Here is a 20,988-nt window from a genome sequence, read left to right as displayed (position 1 = left end):
AGAGCCACACAGGACACAAAAGAGTGTGTGTAGAACTTAACAAGGTTGATTCATAGAAAGCGCCTGATTATTTTGTGTCTGCAATATATTTTACAGCGACTGCTATGAATCTGTGATTAGGCGCACAACTAAAAAGATATTATTATGATCGAGGAAAAGTATTTTATATAAATATTGTAAGTACTTATTGATTCATTAATATCATAAAGTCACATTTTTTATGTTTGAGCTGCTGGAGCATACGGATCACCGATGGCAAGCAATTGTCGCCGCCCATGGACATCCGAAACTCCAGAGGCGTATCAAGTGCGTTAGGAATTTAAGGGTTCTTGGAGAATCCGGTATTGGGAAGGGGGTTAATTAGGCCTCATGACGTATTCAGTACGGAGATCAAACGTGCGACTTAAATGAAACTAAAAGTATTACTAGTCACAGAAGCACATTACAACTTTCAAAGAAAAACGATAATTAAAAAAGAAATCAAACCAAATAAATAATATTAGATTAATCAAGTATTAAATTCCGTATGAACAGCTCCATTTTCCTTATTCCTCCATGTCTTAACTACAAAAAGCTGTAATGTTGTATAATATGAATGTTACGGACATGCAGCGCGGCTGTTGCAATGCCATTTGTAAAGAGTGTTCAAATTAGCTCAAAAAGAAAAATACTAAATTCAAAATTAAAAAGAAAGAGGCTTACCTACTGAACCTATTTCGCTAAAATTTTTGTATATTGTCAACCAAGATGATTTTATATTCATACTATTACTCACTCTCCTGCTAACCTCTATCAGTTGTTACTGACAGTGTAAATAAGGAGGAAATATTTTGATTTTTTATTCATACTAGGTATTAATCACTCTCCTGCTCACCTGTTGTTGTTACTGACATTACTGACAGTGTAAGTAACTATTGATAATTTATTATACCATGTAACACATTAACATACGAATGCCTAAGTTAATACCTAGTAATTCTTTTTGAAAAAGGTCTGATGGCCTAGAGATTAATGAGCCTGTTTCTTCATGAGGGCACAAAATATAAACTTTTCCTAGTTATTTATAGATACATAATTATATATTATTCATGTACATCTACATACTATTGAAAATGATCAAGTAATTACCTATTTCCTACTTTAGGTACTTAAGTACCTAAAGTAGGAAATAGGTACTTTAGGTACTTAAGTACCTAAAGTAGGAAATAGGTACACATTAAAAAAATAGGGATGATGACGAGCTCTGACAATTAAAAATCTATTTACTGCGTCAGTTAGGTAATAAATGAAAATATATTAGACACGTATTTTTTTTTATTTTGTCATAGAATATAGCAATTAACAAAACTTAGATAAAACGAATCAAAAGTTTAGGGGTCACGTCATTTCTACGTTTAAAACGTACCTAGAAGTGACGTCACGCGATTTTTAAAATCAATTTATATCTTTTGAAAGTATTTGTTTCGGTAAGAAAACAAAAAATACGTGTCTAATATTTTAAAATAATTTACAAGATAGACATAAAAATAAAAATTAGTCATCTACCCTAACGGTAGTCGGGACGAACAAAACAATACAGATAAAGAAAGCTCTTGACTACTCTTAAGTTATTCTACTTGTAAAGTAAACATTTTAATTTTTCATTGTTATAAAAAAAGTTACAGTTTTTTTTTTTAAACTAGGTATCTCTTGTAAAATACAAAGGATACCCGATGCAGGCAGCTAGCGCCGGCCGAACGCAAAAACTGGCGCCACAGATTCAGCCATATTTACTTTAAATTGCATACGAATATGAATCTTAAATACTACGATATAAAGTTGAAAACGCCTTTCATACTAATGATAGCACGCTGCGTGAGTGCGTCTATCCTTAAACTACCGTGTTGTGCATCAATTGCAGTTATCGACTATCGATGTAACTTCAATATCTTAAAGTGTCTAAAAGCATTCAAATCGTTAAATAATTTATTAATTATGTATTTAAAACACTCAGTATTTTAAAAGAGATTTGTGGCTCTTATTTGTCTTATATTTTATTAACTACATAAGCAAAATTTTGAATTCCATTATTTTTATAAAACAGAAATGTTGTAAAATTTTAATTTAAAAAAATATTTATCCTTCATGAAAAAGACAACAAACAGTAGGCTATTTAGTTATTCACAATTTTATTAATCGACATCGATATTTACGTACAGTCATCACTAATTTCGGGCGAATGGACTCGCTTACTCGCTCACCGCATCGTTCCTTTCCTTTCATTCATTCAGTCGAGCTTTGAGCGTCGTCGCGGGTGGACTACGTTCGTTTGTCTTTGACGTACGGAAAAGCGTGTTCATAATAACTAATTAAAATTCACGTGTAAAACCAATACAGGATTGTGTTATTAAAAACTATAGTGTTATTCATGTGAAAACAAACAGTAACTGTGATAGAATTAAGAAATATTAGTAATTTAGTTGTATTTTTAGAAGAACTTTAGATTATTTTGGTGATGACTTGAAAATCAGTGTTTTTGGAATGGTTTAGCGTGTTGGGATCGTCGTTATGGTGACTGCATAGTGTTTATTAGTAACAATAAGAAGTAATTGAGATGGCAATGGCGGTGGTCAATGTTTTCATGTGTTGGTTGGTGTTGTACCAATTGTCGGCGGTTTCCAGTGAGGCGTCTTCGGAATCAACAGACTTTGGATTGACCGGTAAGTTTTGTAAACAAACTCGTTGTTTTAACTATAATAACCTAATGATAAATAACCTCTTTAGCTAAGTATCTACCTACTAAGCATTATTAAGCATTGGGACATTAGTAAACAATCATAAACATTGCTTAATTCCTTTTTAAGTAATCTAACGAGCTTCATCCCTAATTGATACTATTTACATGCCTAGTTTATCATAGTAAAAGCAAGCAATACTTAGGTATACCTACCTTTTATACATATACTTACTTACCTACCTACTTAATAAGTAAATTACAAATCATAGATAACACAAGCTCGTCAAAACATTTCAATTCTCATTCGGTCATTGTCCATTTGCGTCTTGCATTGTTCACTTTTTTCTCTACCTGCCTAATTTATTTCGCTTTTACCTGAGACAAACTTATTTAACTTTGTAAAATTACGGATTGAGACGCTCGCTACACTTAGAAGTTGGAATAACTATTCGCAGAATACTGGGTACACTATAATTATGTATAAATGTGTCTAGGAAGCTAGATAAATACGTAGGTCCCTTATAAACAATTACTAGGCACAGTCAGGCAGCGTCATCGCCCGCGTTCCCGGGATATGAAATTACCCCATATTTTATCCCAAACTAATACCTTTTTTAGAGGGGAGAAAGCATCCAAAGACTGTTCCCTTGGGCGAGACGAGAGGGAGTGTCAGACTCTTACTGACTTAAAACCACCTCGTTCCTACTCCTGCTTTTCAAGCTGGAGCCTCGGTGAACCCGGTTGGTAGTCCGTAGCTCAGGAGACTAATACCTAACTATTATCTATCTACACATTTCACTCGCATAGGTACATACTTAGGTACTCCGTATTGTCAGTCTTACGGACTCAAGTTCTTATTGAATATTTAACCGTTTCAACTAACAAAAGTCCTTATTTTGAGTCTCAAAGACAGTCTGAACAGTTATTTGTGTGGCTTCTAAGTTCAAAACAATGGGTAACAAAGTAACAATTGCTCATTGTTACTTTAGCTTTAGTACCGGCGAAAAAAGACTCATCGTAGGTACTTCAGTTCTTACTTCTTACTATAGGTACATAATCCTAACTACCATTTTAAATTAACTACCTAGTATTCTGAAGTATCTGTAGCTGCGGACTACCTAGCGAGTTTACTGGGGCTCCGGCTCGAAAAGCAGGAGTAGGAACGGGGTGGTTTTTAGGCAGTAAGAGTCTGACACTCCCTCTCGCGTTTTGTATAAAGAAGCTAAATAAGTATTTAATCTTTACCGCCGTACTCAGAGTAATTTAATGGTTACTTAACCCAGTCCTTAACAATTGTTCTTGGAACAATATTGTTACTAAGGAATAGTTAAGTAACTCTGAGTGTGACCGTTAGGCTTTCTTGATTTTGTGGATCTTAGTATTTTGGTACGGTACGGTACGATCTTAGATCAGTGGCAGGTGCAAGAAACAAATCAAACAATCAGTTCTTAACCGGATAAAAACAATGATTAACAATCCTATACCGCATATTGCACGATATTACATATTACCGTCATATTTGTGATTACGTATCGCCTATATTAGGGGATTGACAGTTGATGACGTCATTAAAGCGATAACTTATCGATGGATCTGATAGCAGGCAGACTTGGCGCCGTTCGAATCATGCTCGACAATGTGTGCCTAGGTGTACTAAATATCTGTACTTTTTGATAGGTATACTTAAATGTAAGTAGGTATGTAAATAGAGTTTGCTCGCCGTTTCGCACGCGTTAAAATTCGAAGTAGTTAGTTATAACAAAATACCTAGTTAACTAATTTTAAATCTTTCTCTTCTAGTTATTAAATCACTCTACGTATATTAAAAAAACCTAATCCATTATGAATAGTTATGTATAACTAATTAGCAAGCAAAAATTTTGTCAAAAATTTTACATAAAAAATATCTAGGTAAGTACATACTTAGATATTAAAAATTAAAACAAAGTCATTTAAAAAGTAACTTTATTAAACTAAATAGGTTAACAGATTATTCCTTCAATAAAATTGATATGTGGCGATTAAAAAAAACAGCTCTAAAAAATCCTAAAATCCGTTGTTTCTCTCCCCAAAAAGAGAGGCGCCAATGAAGGCGCCATGAAAAAAAAAATGTATCTACTCCAGTAACATTATGCGCATGCTTTGTTAAAGAGTTACTAATTATGGTGAAAGCGTTTCGTGTAGCGTAAAATCAGTCATACAATCCGTAATTACGTAGTTTGAAGCAAATTGCAGGTAATTATTCAGAGGGACAATGTTCGATGACAATGTAACTAACTATGATTGGATTACTTCTTTAAATAATGGTTTCAGTTAGTTAAATAGTCAATAAGGTCTATCTCCGACTAACTACCGTACTTAGAGTCATTTAATGGCTACTTAACCCAGTCCTTAGCAATTGTTTTCGGAACAAAATCTTTACTAAGGAATAGTTCAAGTAATCATTAAATGTCTCTGAGTGCGCCAATTAGTGTTAAATGTATCTGAAATCGATGAATATTTGAATTTACCTACCAAATTCCTTGTAGTTACATTGTGTAGTTTTTATGGTGTTTCTCTTTCCGTGCTCTTAATCTATGTCTCTGAGTGGGGCAAGAAACTTAAATGTTCGAAATTACCTAATAGTCAATCATAATTCAAAATCTTTGGCTGTCTTTGACTTTCTTTGTAATTTTACTTTCTTACTCCTAATTATGAAATTTATCATACAAAAACAGTTCCATATAACTAACTAATATTTTATAGTTATTGCTCATTGTAAATGCTCCATGTTACACCATTTAAAAATGTCATTAAGTATCGGCTAGAGAGACAGTGTCTTGTTGGTAATTAAAAGCCATAGACGCAACAAAACGTCAACACATCGCGTGAGTAACCACTGTATGGGAGAGTGTAGAAGACCCACTCAGAAATATCTTTGAATTTTCCCTAGTTATAGGTACAAACTAGACAACACTAATATTGCTTTGTTCTTGTCCTAATAAAATATTATACTGGACTAGTCATTCAGTCTCACTCGGCTTCTATTTCCTTTTTTTTTTCAGTGTCTAAAGCAATAACTATGCACTTATGTACCACTATTTTATTGTATTGTGTACATTAAACATTCAATTAATAAATATACATAGGGTTAAACAGTATCAATGAAGTTCTCTCAGGGACAGAATATAATGTCCTTACCCAAACTATGTTTTTTAAACTAATTAGTTAAGTAGTACCTAATTAACTAAAGAGTTCGATCAACCAAACCTAAAGTCCTAGAAACTACCATCGAAAATGTAGTTATCAATCTACACATTTATTCCTCTCCAATTACCTATGCCTAGTATATTTCCATACCCCATCACCATCCCTATTATAAAAGACCTTCTCAGTTACCTTACATGGTGGCTCTTAGGGCGACTCATTAGTAATTCACGGGTGGATTCTCGTGACGTAAGCGGCGCCCGTCTTCTGTCGCGCCACCGCCACCACATGCCGCACTTTTTGTAAAGAACGGATTTGGGGACTCGAGTGCTTCGCCCCAAATAAACTATGGTAGCTCTTAAAACCCGAACATGTTTAGAAATAACTCGCAACATCGAAATAGATTTAAGATTTTAACTGTTATACTTAAAGACATATTTAAACTATTCCTTAGTAACGATTTTGTTTCGAAAACAATTGCTAAGGACTGGGTTAAGTAACTATTTAATGACTTTGAGTACAGTAGTAAATCTTCATCTTTATTTTGCCTTTGAAAGGTAAACGTTCACAAGCCCGCATCGTACGCATCGCACGCAAGGGATTTTAGTTTGTCTTGTATAGAAACTCATACAACTGCGTCCACTAATCCGCATCGTACGGACCGCATCATCGGCAAATGCCTACATGCGATGCGTACTGATGACGTCATACGGAATGCGTACGATGTGGGCCTGTGGATGCTTACCTGAAAACTGAGTTGTTGCTACTTGAAATCTGTTTCGCAATGTCTACATGTCTTGAAGCACGTATAATACATAATAAAGGAAACATTACAACTTCTATAGAATTCGTGGTTCCTTATTGGTTAGTAGTTAATGGTCTAATGGCGAAAAGAAGACGCTGATAGTTATTATTACCTACTTAATTTGTTTTAACTTTTGCTAAAGAGTCAATTGAGTAGTACGGTACATATAAAACGCTTTTTAAAAAGGGAACCGCTTTTAGAATTTAAATTGCAAAGATCCATTTTTTTATCGTATAAATACCTAAAATCATCTGCTAAGTCTGAATTATACTAACTGTACTATGCTGAAAACTGCAACAAAATTGGTTCAGCCAAACGCGAGATAATCGCACACAAACATACATATACAGGTCAAACTGAGAACCTCCTAATTTTTAAGTCGGTTAACTAATATTCTTTAACTTCTATCATCTTTTATAGCGAAAGATATGTATACTTACTAGTACTTTAAGTAAGTAGTTGACTCATCTATGCCACAATTTTTTCTAACAATACTCTTTCTTTTTTACAGGTAAGTCCCAACAATGGAACAATACGCAAGAGATGACGTCATAACCCCCGAAAATCCGTTCGCATGTCAAATAACAATTAACTAACTATTGCTCATAGCAGACAAAGGGCTGATACCGTTTAACCGTTTGTCTGGCGCCAAAATACTAGACATGGCAATCACTTCATAAACGGAACTCAAACAATTTTGAACCCTAAACTTTTAAAAATAAAGTTAGTTTCGCTTTAACGTCAGTAGAGATCTCGTGAGCCTTTGGGACTCGGGACGTCATAGGCACGGTAAGTACTTCATAACAAAAAAACTAGCCATTTTGAACCCTAAACTATCTATGATAAAGTTAGTTTCGCTTTAACGTTAATAGAGGTCTCGTGAGCCCTCGGGATTCGGGACGTCATAGACGCGGCAAGTACTTCAGAACAAAAACAAGCTATTTTGAACCCTAATCTTTCTAAAATAAAGCTAGTTTCACTTTAACGTGAGCAGAAGTCTCGTCAGCCCTTGAGATTCGGGACGACGTCATAGACGCGGCAAGCACTTTAGAACAAAAACAAGCTATTCTGAAACTTAAACTATCAAAATAAAGTTTAGTTTCACTTGTTATGTGAATAGAGGTTCCAATGAGCCCTCAGTAAGACCATAAGTAAAGCTTTTTATGGTCGTCTTTATGTAACATTCGTCAGTAGTGAGCGTGGACAGATGTCAGTTAATGCACCTGCTTATACAAATGGTGCAATGTATTTATTTATGTTTGTCTAAGATAAGTTGGCAATATGAGGTTGTAATAGTTGCTATGTTGCTAAAGGGATAACGATGATTCACTCCCTTTTTTATAGGTTCATTCAAGTAATATGACTTAAGGTCCTATGATCCAATAATCCTCCTGGCTCCTAAGGTTCAATATCCACGCAATACATATGCCACGTGCGCTTCTGTTGCAACTCAAAAGTACGAAATTTCAAAATATCATTGCCGATCTATCAGTAACTATTAGATCCAAGAGTAAAAGCCCCCTGTAGGCGAAGTTAAATATACCTAAATAATATATTCTTTAGAGTAAAAAGTAGCAAACCCAAGCTTAAATTAAGTACAACTATAGTTAATATCCACCATAATTAAAAATCAATACAAAACAAAGGCGAAAATAATCAAAAAATCCCTAATCAGTCACGGCTGGTTGTCTCCGCTCTGAGCCTATGAATAAATAAAAAATAAAAAAAAAACTACCGAAACTAAATGAAAGAATCCAAAACCAATCGCAGTACATTATCGACGGCCATTAAATGTGTAATCAAGCAGTTGCGTGATCATAGTTTTGCTAAAAGACTATGATAAAAGATTTTATGTACGTACGGTGTTTTTTGTACTTACATAGAAGCAACAGGTGTAGCACTCTTTTGTGAATATTAAACTAGATCATGATATATTTTGGTTTCAACTATGAAACTATAAACACCCCATAAAAATTTTATTTTTTATTATTTCGTCAAATCTTTAAAACACTCCCATCTTGTTAACGGCCAATCTCAGTAACTAAATGTCTTGAATTTTGACCAAAAACTTGCAAAATGTGTCAATGTTCTCTAGTAAAAATCGATTTACAGATATCTGGATAAGTTATTCAGTATGACTCGTAAGTACCTACCTAGCAAGATATTTTATAAAACTAATATTTAAGCCAGGTACCTATGTTAATTAAACATTACAAAGTTAGGCTTTGTTCGGTCACTGCGTAATGTGTTCTCAGCCAACAGAATTAAAGTAGTTATTAATCCCTTTGGCCTTTGTTTTAGTCTTGCTCGAGTAAATATGTATTTAATTTATAATTACTGTTATGTACAAAGCATACAAGTAAGCTGGATATCTGCAATTAACTGAATACAGGTTTTTAATCCTTCTTTTAATATTAGCGCCACCTCGCTATGCGTCATACGATCTGCTAACAAAGAAAATCCATTTGGGGCTTAATGCTCAGCAGTGGATGTTTTGTAGCTAATTATACTGTAACTATGCGGTTAAGATTTCAACGAAATACCTATTCGTATTTTTTGGAAATGTTTAAACCCATCAACTACACAGTGGACATAACAAGTTTCGTTTTTAAAACAAGTGCCGGATAACTATTTCAATTTCCTTTACAATAAAATGTAAATTTATTTATGACCGAATACAATAGCAGTTATACAGGTGTAGGCAACTTTGGTTGGCCAATATTACGAGTATGACCAGTAGCCAACAAATTAAAACAGGTAAACTGATACGGGTTGAAATATAACAGGGCTAGTAGTGCATAACGAACGACAGTTGCAGCTGACTTCCGCTACATGCCGGAAACGTGGCGCCAGCGGCGCCTGCGCCGACAATCCGCGGTTTTCAGCCATTCAAACTCCAACCGCGACATAGCCCGGACGTCATGCGTCGGTGCTCTCACAATTAATTAACTCTTTTAATTAAAATTACTTTTATGAATGTTTGTTTTTATTGATGTCGGCTTTTGTGATTTATAAATATTATAATAGACAGATATTTCCAAGAATTATCTAACATCCCTCATAAAATGAATTGACATTCTAGTATAGGCGCATTTTAAACATTACAGTCGACGGCTGTCAGGGCCGTGCAAATAGAGCATTAATCCAGCATGTCACGGCGTTGTTGCAATGCACTTGCTAAGCAGGCTATATGTATGCGTGCAGCGACTTTGCCACTCGCCGACGAAGGTGACTGTATAACACATATAGACGTACAGCCTTACCTTAAAACTATTTACTCATAAACACAAAGTCTATTAAAAGAAGAAGTATGGCATGACGCACCTTACAGACATTCATTTCATATATTGCTTTCTCTGACGTCAAATTTCACATCGCAGCTGCAGCTTTATGTCTACTCAATTCAAGTTTGTAAGCAAACATTTTGACGTTATTTGCTTTTCTTATTTACTAACATTAAACATTGTTACGTGCATTTACTTTGCCGAATTACCTGGTAGAATTCTGTACACTTAGTATAAGTCTACTTTACGTTTAAAGTAATCGAAACGGGAGCGCGTTCGGCGCTCTGATTGGCTGGCTTTAATAAACCAACCAATCATTTGATTACTTTAAAACTAAAGCAGACTCATACTAAGGGTACTGTTTTAGAGTATACAGAATACTTTTATACATGTTTAAGCGCATATAATTATTCAGAACGTGCTCTCAAGTATTGGTTCGACACAAATCCGAACTGCTGTAGTGACTCGTCGAGCATTACAAGTGATTGAATGTATGGAAATTCATACACAAATAGGTACGTTACCCATCTAAGGTCCACCACATATGGTCGTCTAGACATACACAGACGTCTAGACATTTGAGAAGCTAGTTGTAAAACTGACAGGCACTCCAATGTTAGTACCTAATCTACTAGCTATTTTTGCATTGATATCTCTTTTCAGTTATTAGTCAGCATTTTCTGCATGTGTTTGTGCGAACGTTAGCAATTGAATAATCACTTTCGATATCTATGTTGTTTTGTGTAAGCCCTTGTTTTTCTGCTACGTGTGTTTTCCCAAAGATTCTTAGGTAAATAGTTAGACCAAGTACCAATATCAAAAATTGCTCTAAATCTGCTCTCGAATTAGCTTTTATATCAAAACGATAACCAACCTTCCTGATCCAATGCTCTAACTCAATCTCCATGAGAAAACAGTTCATTTGTACGTTTCTATCAAACATCTCAAATATTTTATACCGTTGTCCGCTCAGTACTCAGAAACTACTGAGCAAAGCTTGATCGATGTGCTGTCAACTAGCGATGCAAAGTAGTTAGCAAGTCAGCAAGCAACACGGCCTTCCTTGACTAGTGATTTATTACGTCGGCGCGACTTGGTGGTCTCTCATTATTGAATATCAATTAGGTATTAAAAATAAACCTTGCTTAACGGATGGTTATGAAACCGGTACTAAGTACAAGGATTTGAGATGTACTTTAGCTTTAGTGTCGATGTTGAGTTTGGAACTCGTTTTAAATTCTTGGCGCCTTGAGGTTTTGTAACAAGAACTAACGAATGTTTATTCTTTTTATTTTTCACCTTTTATCTGCTCCGAGGGCCTATTTCACCCGAATTTGCGAACTACCTAGCGGGTTAACCGGGGCTCCGGCTCGAAAAGCAGGAGTACGAACGGGGTGGTTTTTGGTCAGTAAGAGTCTCACCTCGCCTTGGCGAGAGATCTGGATAACCGCCATGACAAATAAACTTGAATTAAGAACGTAGGTAATTTCTATGAACTATCTGTCATGTTTTATAAATCAATTAATATTTGAATTTTGTTGGATAAATGCTTCTACTATATTATTGAAGTTTTAATGGTGTTTCTCTTCCCGTGCTCTTTATACTTACTGAATGGTAATACCAGTAGCCATTTCGGTTAGTGTACGAATATTTTCATCATCACATCATGTACTCAACGTGTACACTTGGCTCTTTCGCACGGAAGTATCACATTCTTCGAAATACACCGTTATATATATTTATTAGCCCGTGGGTGGTCAGCCATTATTCAATAAGAGTGTGTTGAGGTATGAAGGAATTGGAGCGAATACCGCAAACTTTGTGTTTACAATCCACATGTCGTTTGTTTTGAAGATTCATGGTTGTTTAACGTTAACCATTTAACAGGTTTGGTTTTTCAGAAGTTGTTTTTGATAGAACAGTAGTTATAAGGTAGAGTGTAGATTGAAAGAGAATTGAAGTTGAAACCAAGCCGTTCAAATTAAAATGAATCAGAATCAGTTTTAAGCTGAAGTTCTCCTAAAAGAGACAAAGACATTGAATTGTTTACATATATGAGGGTAGGTAGAGACAATGAAACGCCAATTGCTACGAATCTTAAATACTTCTTTCGCTTCATCAACAGTCATCAGTCTTTTCATGTATGCTCGTTTGTTAAAGGTACTTTTAATTTGGCCTTTCTTTAATACATCGCTAATTTGGCCTTCTACCTTATTATTACGGTATTTAATAGCAGATTACTCATACCTTGACCCTATGGAACAGCAGGACATTATATGTTGGCACACATCTCAATATTTTCATTTTTCTTTAATATATATACTTACGGCATTCGTGCTTTGCTTTGAAATATTTAGGCACTCTGTACTACTTTTCTTTTATCTCGTAAAGCGTACATGAAAAGTGTTGTCTTATCGTTGACAGATTCTGTATGTATTCCGAGTAAAATTAGTAATAGTCGGCGTACAAAGAAACGATTTTCCGTGAAAAAAGTTATCTGAACTACTTTGCCAAGAGTTTCCCAGAAAATATTTCGAGATTTTTATCTTCGCGTGCGAATCATTAGGTTGTTAACTTGTTTAGCGTGACGAATGCTATTAAAATGCAGTAAGCTGTTCAGGGGGACTCTTGAATCCAATTCTGATTGATCGACATTGATATTGTGAGATTTAGTACTATTTTTATAATAACTAGAGCGAGACATACTAAATTAACTGACGACTGCCTCAGTAGGTTGCGCGACGTCGCCGCGTCTGCGCACGCTGCTGAAGAATCCCTATGTAACACGAAAGTAATAGAGCGTTTCTCGTAAATCGTAATGCGTGAGTAAACCGTGTTTTTTTAGTAACTCTTCGGTCGAGCCGGCCTAACCGTACCGAAGCACACTTAAAATAACCCAAAATACTTCAATTAACCCAAGAATGCATAGAAATGTCTATATCAACACCAAAACAACATTTTGGTTTCCAAATTCTCATATTTACGATATTTCCACAAATAGTTTGTTCATTATACTTAGAGACCTTCACCCAAGGCTCGGATACCGGTTAAATTTTCAAACCGTTATTATGTACTTGTACGCAAAACCTTTACATTGGGTTTCGTTCGCGAAACCGGTTTTTTTAAACCGGTATTTGGAACAGTATTTTCATAAAGGTTTTTTCAATAACCGGTTTAGAGCAATAAAAACCGGTTAATACGACGCACATCAAAGAAACGCCGCGCGCTGTTCAGCTTATTTCAATATAATATTTCAACGCGTGTACCACATGCCCCTCGTCGAATAAACCGGTTAATTTAGGTTAAAATAAAGTTCTTTAATGTTCACGTTCTTAAGAAAAGTTCGGAGGAAAACCGATATAAACCGGTATTAACCGGTATTTTTTAAACCGGTTCCGAGCCTTGCCTTCACCACACCGTGTGGGTAGCCAATCAAATTCTGGTTTGTAGAATTAACACGTTTCTGACCTGTCAATTCCACACCTACGTTTGATTATGTGTAAAAATACCGATAAACTGGTAATCCTTAGTATGTCAATACCCAATTAATGAACTAATAGTTAATTGTTAATGAGGTGAGTTAATTAGATTGACACGGGTTTTTAAATTACGATATGGTTTATCAAACCTCGGTGACAATTTAGACAGGTGTCTTGCCATTTTTGGGTTAGATGTGTCCAGTTTTAAATGATCTCGGAAATGTACGCTGTTACAATGGTATAGGGGTCATCACTAATTTGTTTTTTTTCGATTTATAGTTATCTACACATATTTGCAAATTAGACGAGTCTTTTTAAGTAGATACGTCTGAATCAAAAGAGTTTCTTGTATATCAGGTCTAAGCTATTTTCAGTTACGGACAATCTAAGACCACCACAGATGGGGCCCAGTAGGGCTGATGCCTGATCCGGAGCTGAGGACTACCTAGCGGGTTTACCGTGGCTCCGGCTCAAAGCAGGAGTAGGAAGGGGGTGGTTAGTAGTTAGTCAGTAAGAGTCTGACATTCTGTCGCTTCGCCCAGGGCTTAGGAAGAATTCATTAGTTAGATATTTTTCCCCATTAAAAAAGGCTATTCTTAAGTCTTACGTAGCTCTTTTGATATTGAAATTAATAATACAATATACAAACTGGTATTTTGTTGCATTCCTTATAAATTACACCACATCGTGTGTGGCAATTACGTATGAGACTGCACCTAAACGAAAAACCTGTATTTTAGAGAACTAGTCTTTATGTAGATAATCTTATATTACTTATTTCTACATAGAAACTAGTTGAAAAACCTTATTGTACATTGATACACATCTATCTTATAACCAGTATAAACTGACCTGTCAGATGTGTGGAAAGGTCATATAAAGCGGGACCAGGATAAACTGGTTATGAATATATGTATATGCTATGTACTGATATAATTTTCCCTTTTACAATGACTAGTACGCCTACACGCGTGTTTGTCTGTCTTTAAGCGCAGTAGTCAGGTCTGTGTAGGCGGGGCGCCAGACAATGTTTGCATTAATTATTTCGCGATTTGTATTACCGTTCATAATTTGTTTTAACTACTTCTTTATCGTTCAACTTATTGGGTAAGGTTGCACTTGCACACGTTACTATATTAAGTAAAGTAATAGCTACAACTACACGACAGTCCACTCCTCTACATAAGAGTGTTTGTAGTCTTGTAAATTGCCTAAAAGAATTCTGTACCCTTACTAAGAGTTTGCTTTAAGTTGAACGAAAACGATAATTCCCTTAATTAATTAAAGATTTTGGCTTGCAATAATTGCAGTCGATTCTTTCGGTCTTTAGTCAGCCACAGATCCGTAAAGAGTAAGAGGTGGTGACAACAACTCTAGGTACTCTGTCACCACATACTAATAAACAACTCTATGTCAATACATACTCTATTGAGAATCTTAAAGCCCATTAACACTAATATGGAATTAATATAACCTGTTCAAACATAAAGCTGGTTCCAAATAAGATTAACAATGGCGCTACCTAATTTCAAAGCAAACATATTTGCAAACAAGAACAAACTCTGTGATGCGCATGCCCATGTTTAACAGATGGCATTAGCTTGGCATAACCAGTTTATCCTGAGCTCGCTTTGTATGATCTTTCCATACATTCAGGGGTCAGGTTATACTGGTATTGTTATAACTTTATGTGTCGCCCTATGAACAAATAGATGACATTCCTTATACATATAATTTAAATTACTACATACTATACCTTACCAGTTTTAAGTACACATGCAAAATAGACACCAGGTACAAATAAAAATAAGCTAAACGATTTTCGACTTTGGACCATGACAATGGAGTTGAAAATCTATTGAAGAATTGACATTTGATGTGTTCTTAGAAAACCAGTCTATCATGACCTCGCTTCGTATGATCTTTCCGTACATTCGAAGGTCAGTTTATACTGGTTTGTTTAGGTTGATGTGTACTGTGTACATGGCATACTTTTATGGTGTCATTTATATAGTCTGTGGCGCCATTACATGTCAATGACAACCAGTATGCAAATAGTTACTGCTACCAGTTTGACGATGTCAAAATTGCATTTTAATATTAGTACCTTTAGGTACAATTTTGTTTGTGACTCAAGACTTTCTCTTGAATAAACAATTTTGTATCGGTTTCTTTGAAGATAGAAGTTCCTATTGAACAAATATTATTGATGGTTCTAATTCTATATTATGTATTCCAAACATCGTATCCTGCTGAGAATTTGCTATGATGATGTTTTAATAATACATTATGTATTTTTTACAAACCTGTATTGAGTTACATATGCAAAATAGTGTTGCTATGTAAATAAATATACTTATATATCTAAACAAGTTATTGCTGTAGTCAAAGTTATTTAATGGTTACTTGACCTAGTCCTTAGCGATAGTTTCTGAACAAAATCGCTATAAGGAATAGTTTAAGTACTCAAATTTCTCTGAATGCGGCAGTTAAGTATTGTATAAAACTAAGTATTTATTGACTACAAACTAGCTTAAGCCAATTTTGCGTCGCGGTTCCATGGAATAAGAGGAACTAACATAATTATGTGTTATTTCAGACCATAACCTACCCCTGTTTCAAATTTCACCCCAATCTCTTCAGCCGTTTCGACGTGATTGAGTAACAAACATACAACTTTAGCATTAATAAAATGTGTTAAGAAGAAATAACTACCAATACCAATATGGCGTCATTCCGAATTCAAACATTTAAACCATAATTAACAAATGAAATGAAAAAAACAAATAACGCTTGTTTGAATATAGAAAACTATGCGGTTTCATTAATAAAAACAACACACACATATTGGATCTGATAGAAAAACAATAAAAGGGACAAGTAGGAGTGGACCCTTATAAATATTTTAATGCACTAGCGCTGACGAAGCAGAAATCAAAATCATACAAAAATATACCCTATTGATAAAGCAATAAATATCATTTTCGTGTAAAAAGTGAGTTGTGTGTATTTATACAAATACCTGTATTGTAACTTTTGTTTCATAATGTGTTGTTCAAATAAATATGGACCCAGTTTTCGAGAGTTCAAGTTTGGTTTTTGTGTGGTCATTGACTAGACGTCATCTACCTACTTGAGCATGTTCTTTTTTATTGTCTGATGTTCCTATTAAAAATATCGTCCATAAGATATTCTCTTCTAAGTAATAACTATTCGATTTTTAGCAAAAGTAACTTCACTATCTATCTTTTTACCAAAATTCATCAAAATGAGTTCAGCAGTTTTGGAGAAACGTGCAACAAAACAACAATATTTTCACGTTTATTTTATTATGTATATAATTGTTTACCCTTTAGCATAACATAGACAAGACACCAACAATTGTCAGAGAACTATTATTACAGAGTCTATAATAAGTCTATGTTATATTTTAATAATAGAACAGTTGTCTATAATCTTTAAAACCGTTGCGTGACTGTCATAGTTACATTATGGCGGTTTATTAATAAATAGTTGTGGCTGACTTCGATGTAGCCCTGTTCTAAGATTTCCTGTCTTAGGCACCATTTAATTACCTATTATTCTGTTAATATAAGTTCGGAATTACATAGAGGCAAATTGGCCATAGGCTTGAAAGGCATTGGCAGTACACATGCAATATTTTCATGTATTTGCTAGTTTAGTATATAAAAATAAGTCGAGTTTTCCTTCCTGACGCTGTAACTCCAGAACGCACCAACCGATTTCCACGGTTTTCCATGCGTTGGAAAGGTCTCGGGTTCCGTGAGGCTTATAGCAAAGAAAATTCACGAGAAAAGCAGAAAAACAGGTAAAATCATTGGTGGCGAAACGGACTTCGCCGGGTTTGCTAGTAATCATTAAAAATAATGATGTAGCCAAATAAGTAAACGAATACAACAACTCTATAGAATTCTCTAAACCGCAAATCATCTCTCCACCATCTTCATAAAGCAAATTTAATTGTAAATCTAATCGTGTACAACTTAACTCATTTCGCACATAAAACCGATTTCAAAATCCAATATAAAGAAATTAATAACTACACAAACGCAATACTCCCGGGTCAAATGCCAGTGAATACGCAGATTGCATCTCCAATACCCGGCAACAATATGGCCGCTAGAGTATAAATTGCCTTCTATAATTACTGCTAGTATTACCGGTACATCTTCTATACAAACCTCCCTATCTCACGAACACAAATTTACAAGCGCATTCATTAAAATCTCAGCGGAAACCTCAATGTTTCGTTTACATTTTAACAATCGTATAATCGAAGTACACTATTCGAATTAAAAATACTGATGCTCTTGAATGTGAGCCAAAAACATCAAATGATTTCAGTTCCAAAACGAGATCGAGATTCAAGCCGTGACTACAGAGCGGAGGCATCTGGAAAATCAGAATCAAAAAGAAGAATAACGGAAATGTGGAACTCCACCGCATGCCGGGCATAAAAGAGAGTTATTCACGGGACGAAAGCACTCACACCGTGAGTCACCGTGTTATCTCACTTTTACGGCTACTACGCGCCGCTGTTGTTCAGAAGTCAACGCTAAAACACAATTTGTTGTTTCGTTTTATCAATTACACAGCGGATGCACGGCTATCGACACAAATATCAATTGCATGTGAATGCTGTTCACGATCCACCTTACAGCGTCGTCGACACAATTACGAATATTCCCAGGAAACCAGACAACACTGTTTACTACTTTACAGAAGGCGTACAAATCTCAAATCACGACAATAAATCGCGTTATATGATTTTATTGTGTGATTTATTACTACTTCTAGATTGCGCCGTGGTACAGCAATAAAATTTGTCACTCCTTAGTTAATCACAACGTTATCAAGTCGAGAATAATTCGGCAATAATATAAAGCTTGTTCCCAAACGCGAGATTACGTGCACTTAATTGTACCGATAAACTTACTGGCCCATGTCAAGCTCCTAATGGGATTCGGTGATAAAGATTCACTGGACACAGAAACTCAATTAAGAAAAGGTGCTGTTATCAGAAACGGCAAAGGTGGGCGCGAGCAAAAAGGGCAAAAAGGACTCGCAGACGCTCTTGTCTTAACGTCTTATAGTATTCTGTCATTTGTCGGCGACATTCCCGGAATGGCGGCGACGGATGGCCTAATTGACTTAGTCGCCCACACCGTATCATAGTGCCATTAACTCCGACGCCTCTAGGAGCCCCTTTTGTTCTCGACAAGTCCCAACAGGTACACTTTACCTGCGCATATTTGCCAAACAAGGGTGCCGATTTTTTCCAAAGCAATTTCAAACAATCTACCTGGAAGTTTTTGCCTTTCTCAAGTGGCTGCGTCTATTTGAAATATTGTTTCTGGATTTGCTTCGTGTGGTCGGGAAGTTAATTACGGTGTACTCGCCATTAGCGTGTCGGTGTAAGTGATTAATAGCCCACCAAGTCTCGAAAGCTTAGTACTAGATCTAGTAAATTATCTCCATTTACTGTTGCCGCCAATTTCTATGCTTTACTCGACTTGTTAATTGCTTACCTGCCTACACGAGCTCACCGTAGCCGTTGTCGCTGCAAATAATGTTTCCTATATCTTTAGAACCACTTTAATGAGAATGTTTGACCGCATTAGTGTTTTAAGTTTCTACGGCATTTCGTCGACATTGTTTCGTTCGTTCCCTTTGTTGGTTCTTTGTGCTATGTTTGTCGCTGACTCATCGTGTACCTGTCAGCGGCGCTCCTCACGCCACTCCATCATACAGTGTCACTTGACATTCCTTGGACACTCATTACCCTTAATGGATCTTCAAGAGCTCGGCCACACTATCTTCAATCAAGTTAAGAGCAACCAATTGGGACCGTTCTCATAAAATTCCAAATTAATGTTCTGTACTTTCGTGAACTCTAATTGCAACTTGAACTATTTATACAAACAAGAGTAATGACTAAGAGCTGCAGCGATTATCGTCCAAATATAATTGTTTCGGTTTTCATCCTGGCTAAAAGGAAGATTGTAAAGGATCCGTTTGAACTCATCCTATACACTCGACGTTTACGCCCTCCACTTCAATTATCTCGAAGTGGCTCTCGATTGCAATGTCGTTCGGCTTTTACCGTCTAAAATTACGTATTGGGAGCACTCACAGGTTTCCGTTACCTAATGTAGACTTCCGCCGACCTGTAAATCGAACCAGACGGTTATAAATCTCGGCGGGGTTGGGACCGCTCCGATATGGTTAAAAGCTTCGTCGAACGAGTAAAAATAGGGACCGCCTTAAGTCGAGGTTCGTGTACTTTGATAAGGTTTTGTAGTTTTTGTGGAATAAGGACGACATCCAAAGATAGCGGTGCCTCAAGACCCGAGATAATAAAACTCGGCCGCAGGATGGCACTTAAGAGGTTTGGGTACCTTCGAGATTATGGGCGTGGGCTCTATTTGATAACACCGGTATGGTCGCTTATTTGTCTTACGATTTGATTGTGAGTCAGAGATTTTTTTCAGTTTGATAAAACTTACATAATTTGTTTGGATAGCCGACTCCACGGATTATTTGAGATTACATAAAGCGTTATGCTCCAAATAATGAACGTTTACATCAAGTATGGTCGACGGCTGGCCAACATCTGTTATCGAATCAGAATTTATGTTTTTCGTCTTTCAACCACACCTGCTGCCGATTTAAATACACAAACTCAACAAAGTTACATTGCGTCACTGAGGTCTTGGAAATAAAGATTTTCCCAGGACATGTTCTAATGTGTTTTCTTTATTTTTGTTCGAGTGTCCGTTTAAGTGTCTATTGTTCATCTGCAGTGGAGTTTTCAAGTGGTTTGTCCATAAGATTTGGGTGCTTGACGGTCGGTTCTCACACGCCTACTTTATGTTCGTATCTAAAGCCGGCTTGGCTTCCGCGTTGTCGCTGGGAGTTGCATTAAATTGAATTTACGTACTAGCCAGGGCATCTGTCCGAGCTAAGATATTTATCACTTCGCTTGCTTCATGTAACGTGTCAAAACGAACGGGAACGCTGCGCTCGCGGATATATTTTTTACTATATCTATCTCATTTCCTTCTTCGCACAATGAAAGGGACAGAACATATTTCCGAGTACGTAATAGATTGCGATTGAGACTTTATATCACAGGATTAGAGTGTAGTTTGGTTTGTTTTTATAGAGTAACACTTTCAAAGTATCGTAATGACTCGCTACGGTCGCATGAGCGCATTCAGAATCCGTCGTTTATCTAACAAAGTCGTATTGCGAGCCGTTTCTTGTTTTAATTGGAGCTTTATGTTTGTGCATTAGGGCATATTATTGTGTGTTGGTCCGGGCTATTTGTGGATGAGGTGTGCGCGTGCAAGGCTTATCCTTGCGCCGCCGCTGGCGCCGGCGCCGCACTTAGAGCGCTATTTTTTCCCGCGGCGTACCACGTTGTACTCATAATTTATTCATTAAAGCTGTAATTTATTCCCATTTTATATATACGAGCTGCGTAATTCTCTAGTT

The 20,988-nt window shown here is 36.1% G+C and overlaps 1 protein-coding gene across 2 annotated transcripts in view; it reads left to right on the top strand.

Moving 5' to 3' along the window:
* Positions 1 to 2,262: 2,262 nt before the first annotated feature.
* LOC118269151 (BMP and activin membrane-bound inhibitor homolog) overlaps positions 2,263 to 20,988 on the top strand; it is a 76,033-nt gene continuing 57,307 nt past the window's right edge. The window contains exon 1 of one of the 2 annotated variants that reach the window (XM_035584100.2): positions 2,263 to 2,699. In XM_035584100.2, the coding sequence (XP_035439993.2) occupies positions 2,594 to 2,699 (106 nt within the window). In that variant the 5' untranslated portion in view covers positions 2,263 to 2,593. The remainder of the gene's footprint in view (positions 2,700 to 20,988) is intronic. The other variant, XM_035584099.2, reaches the window with a different exon arrangement.

Source organism: Spodoptera frugiperda, chromosome 2 (assembly GCF_023101765.2).
Source record: "Spodoptera frugiperda isolate SF20-4 chromosome 2, AGI-APGP_CSIRO_Sfru_2.0, whole genome shotgun sequence".
Classification (NCBI taxonomy): domain Eukaryota; kingdom Metazoa; phylum Arthropoda; class Insecta; order Lepidoptera; family Noctuidae; genus Spodoptera; species Spodoptera frugiperda.
The sequence above is the reverse complement of the archived record's forward strand: the minus strand, read 5'-3'. Positions and strand labels throughout refer to the sequence as shown.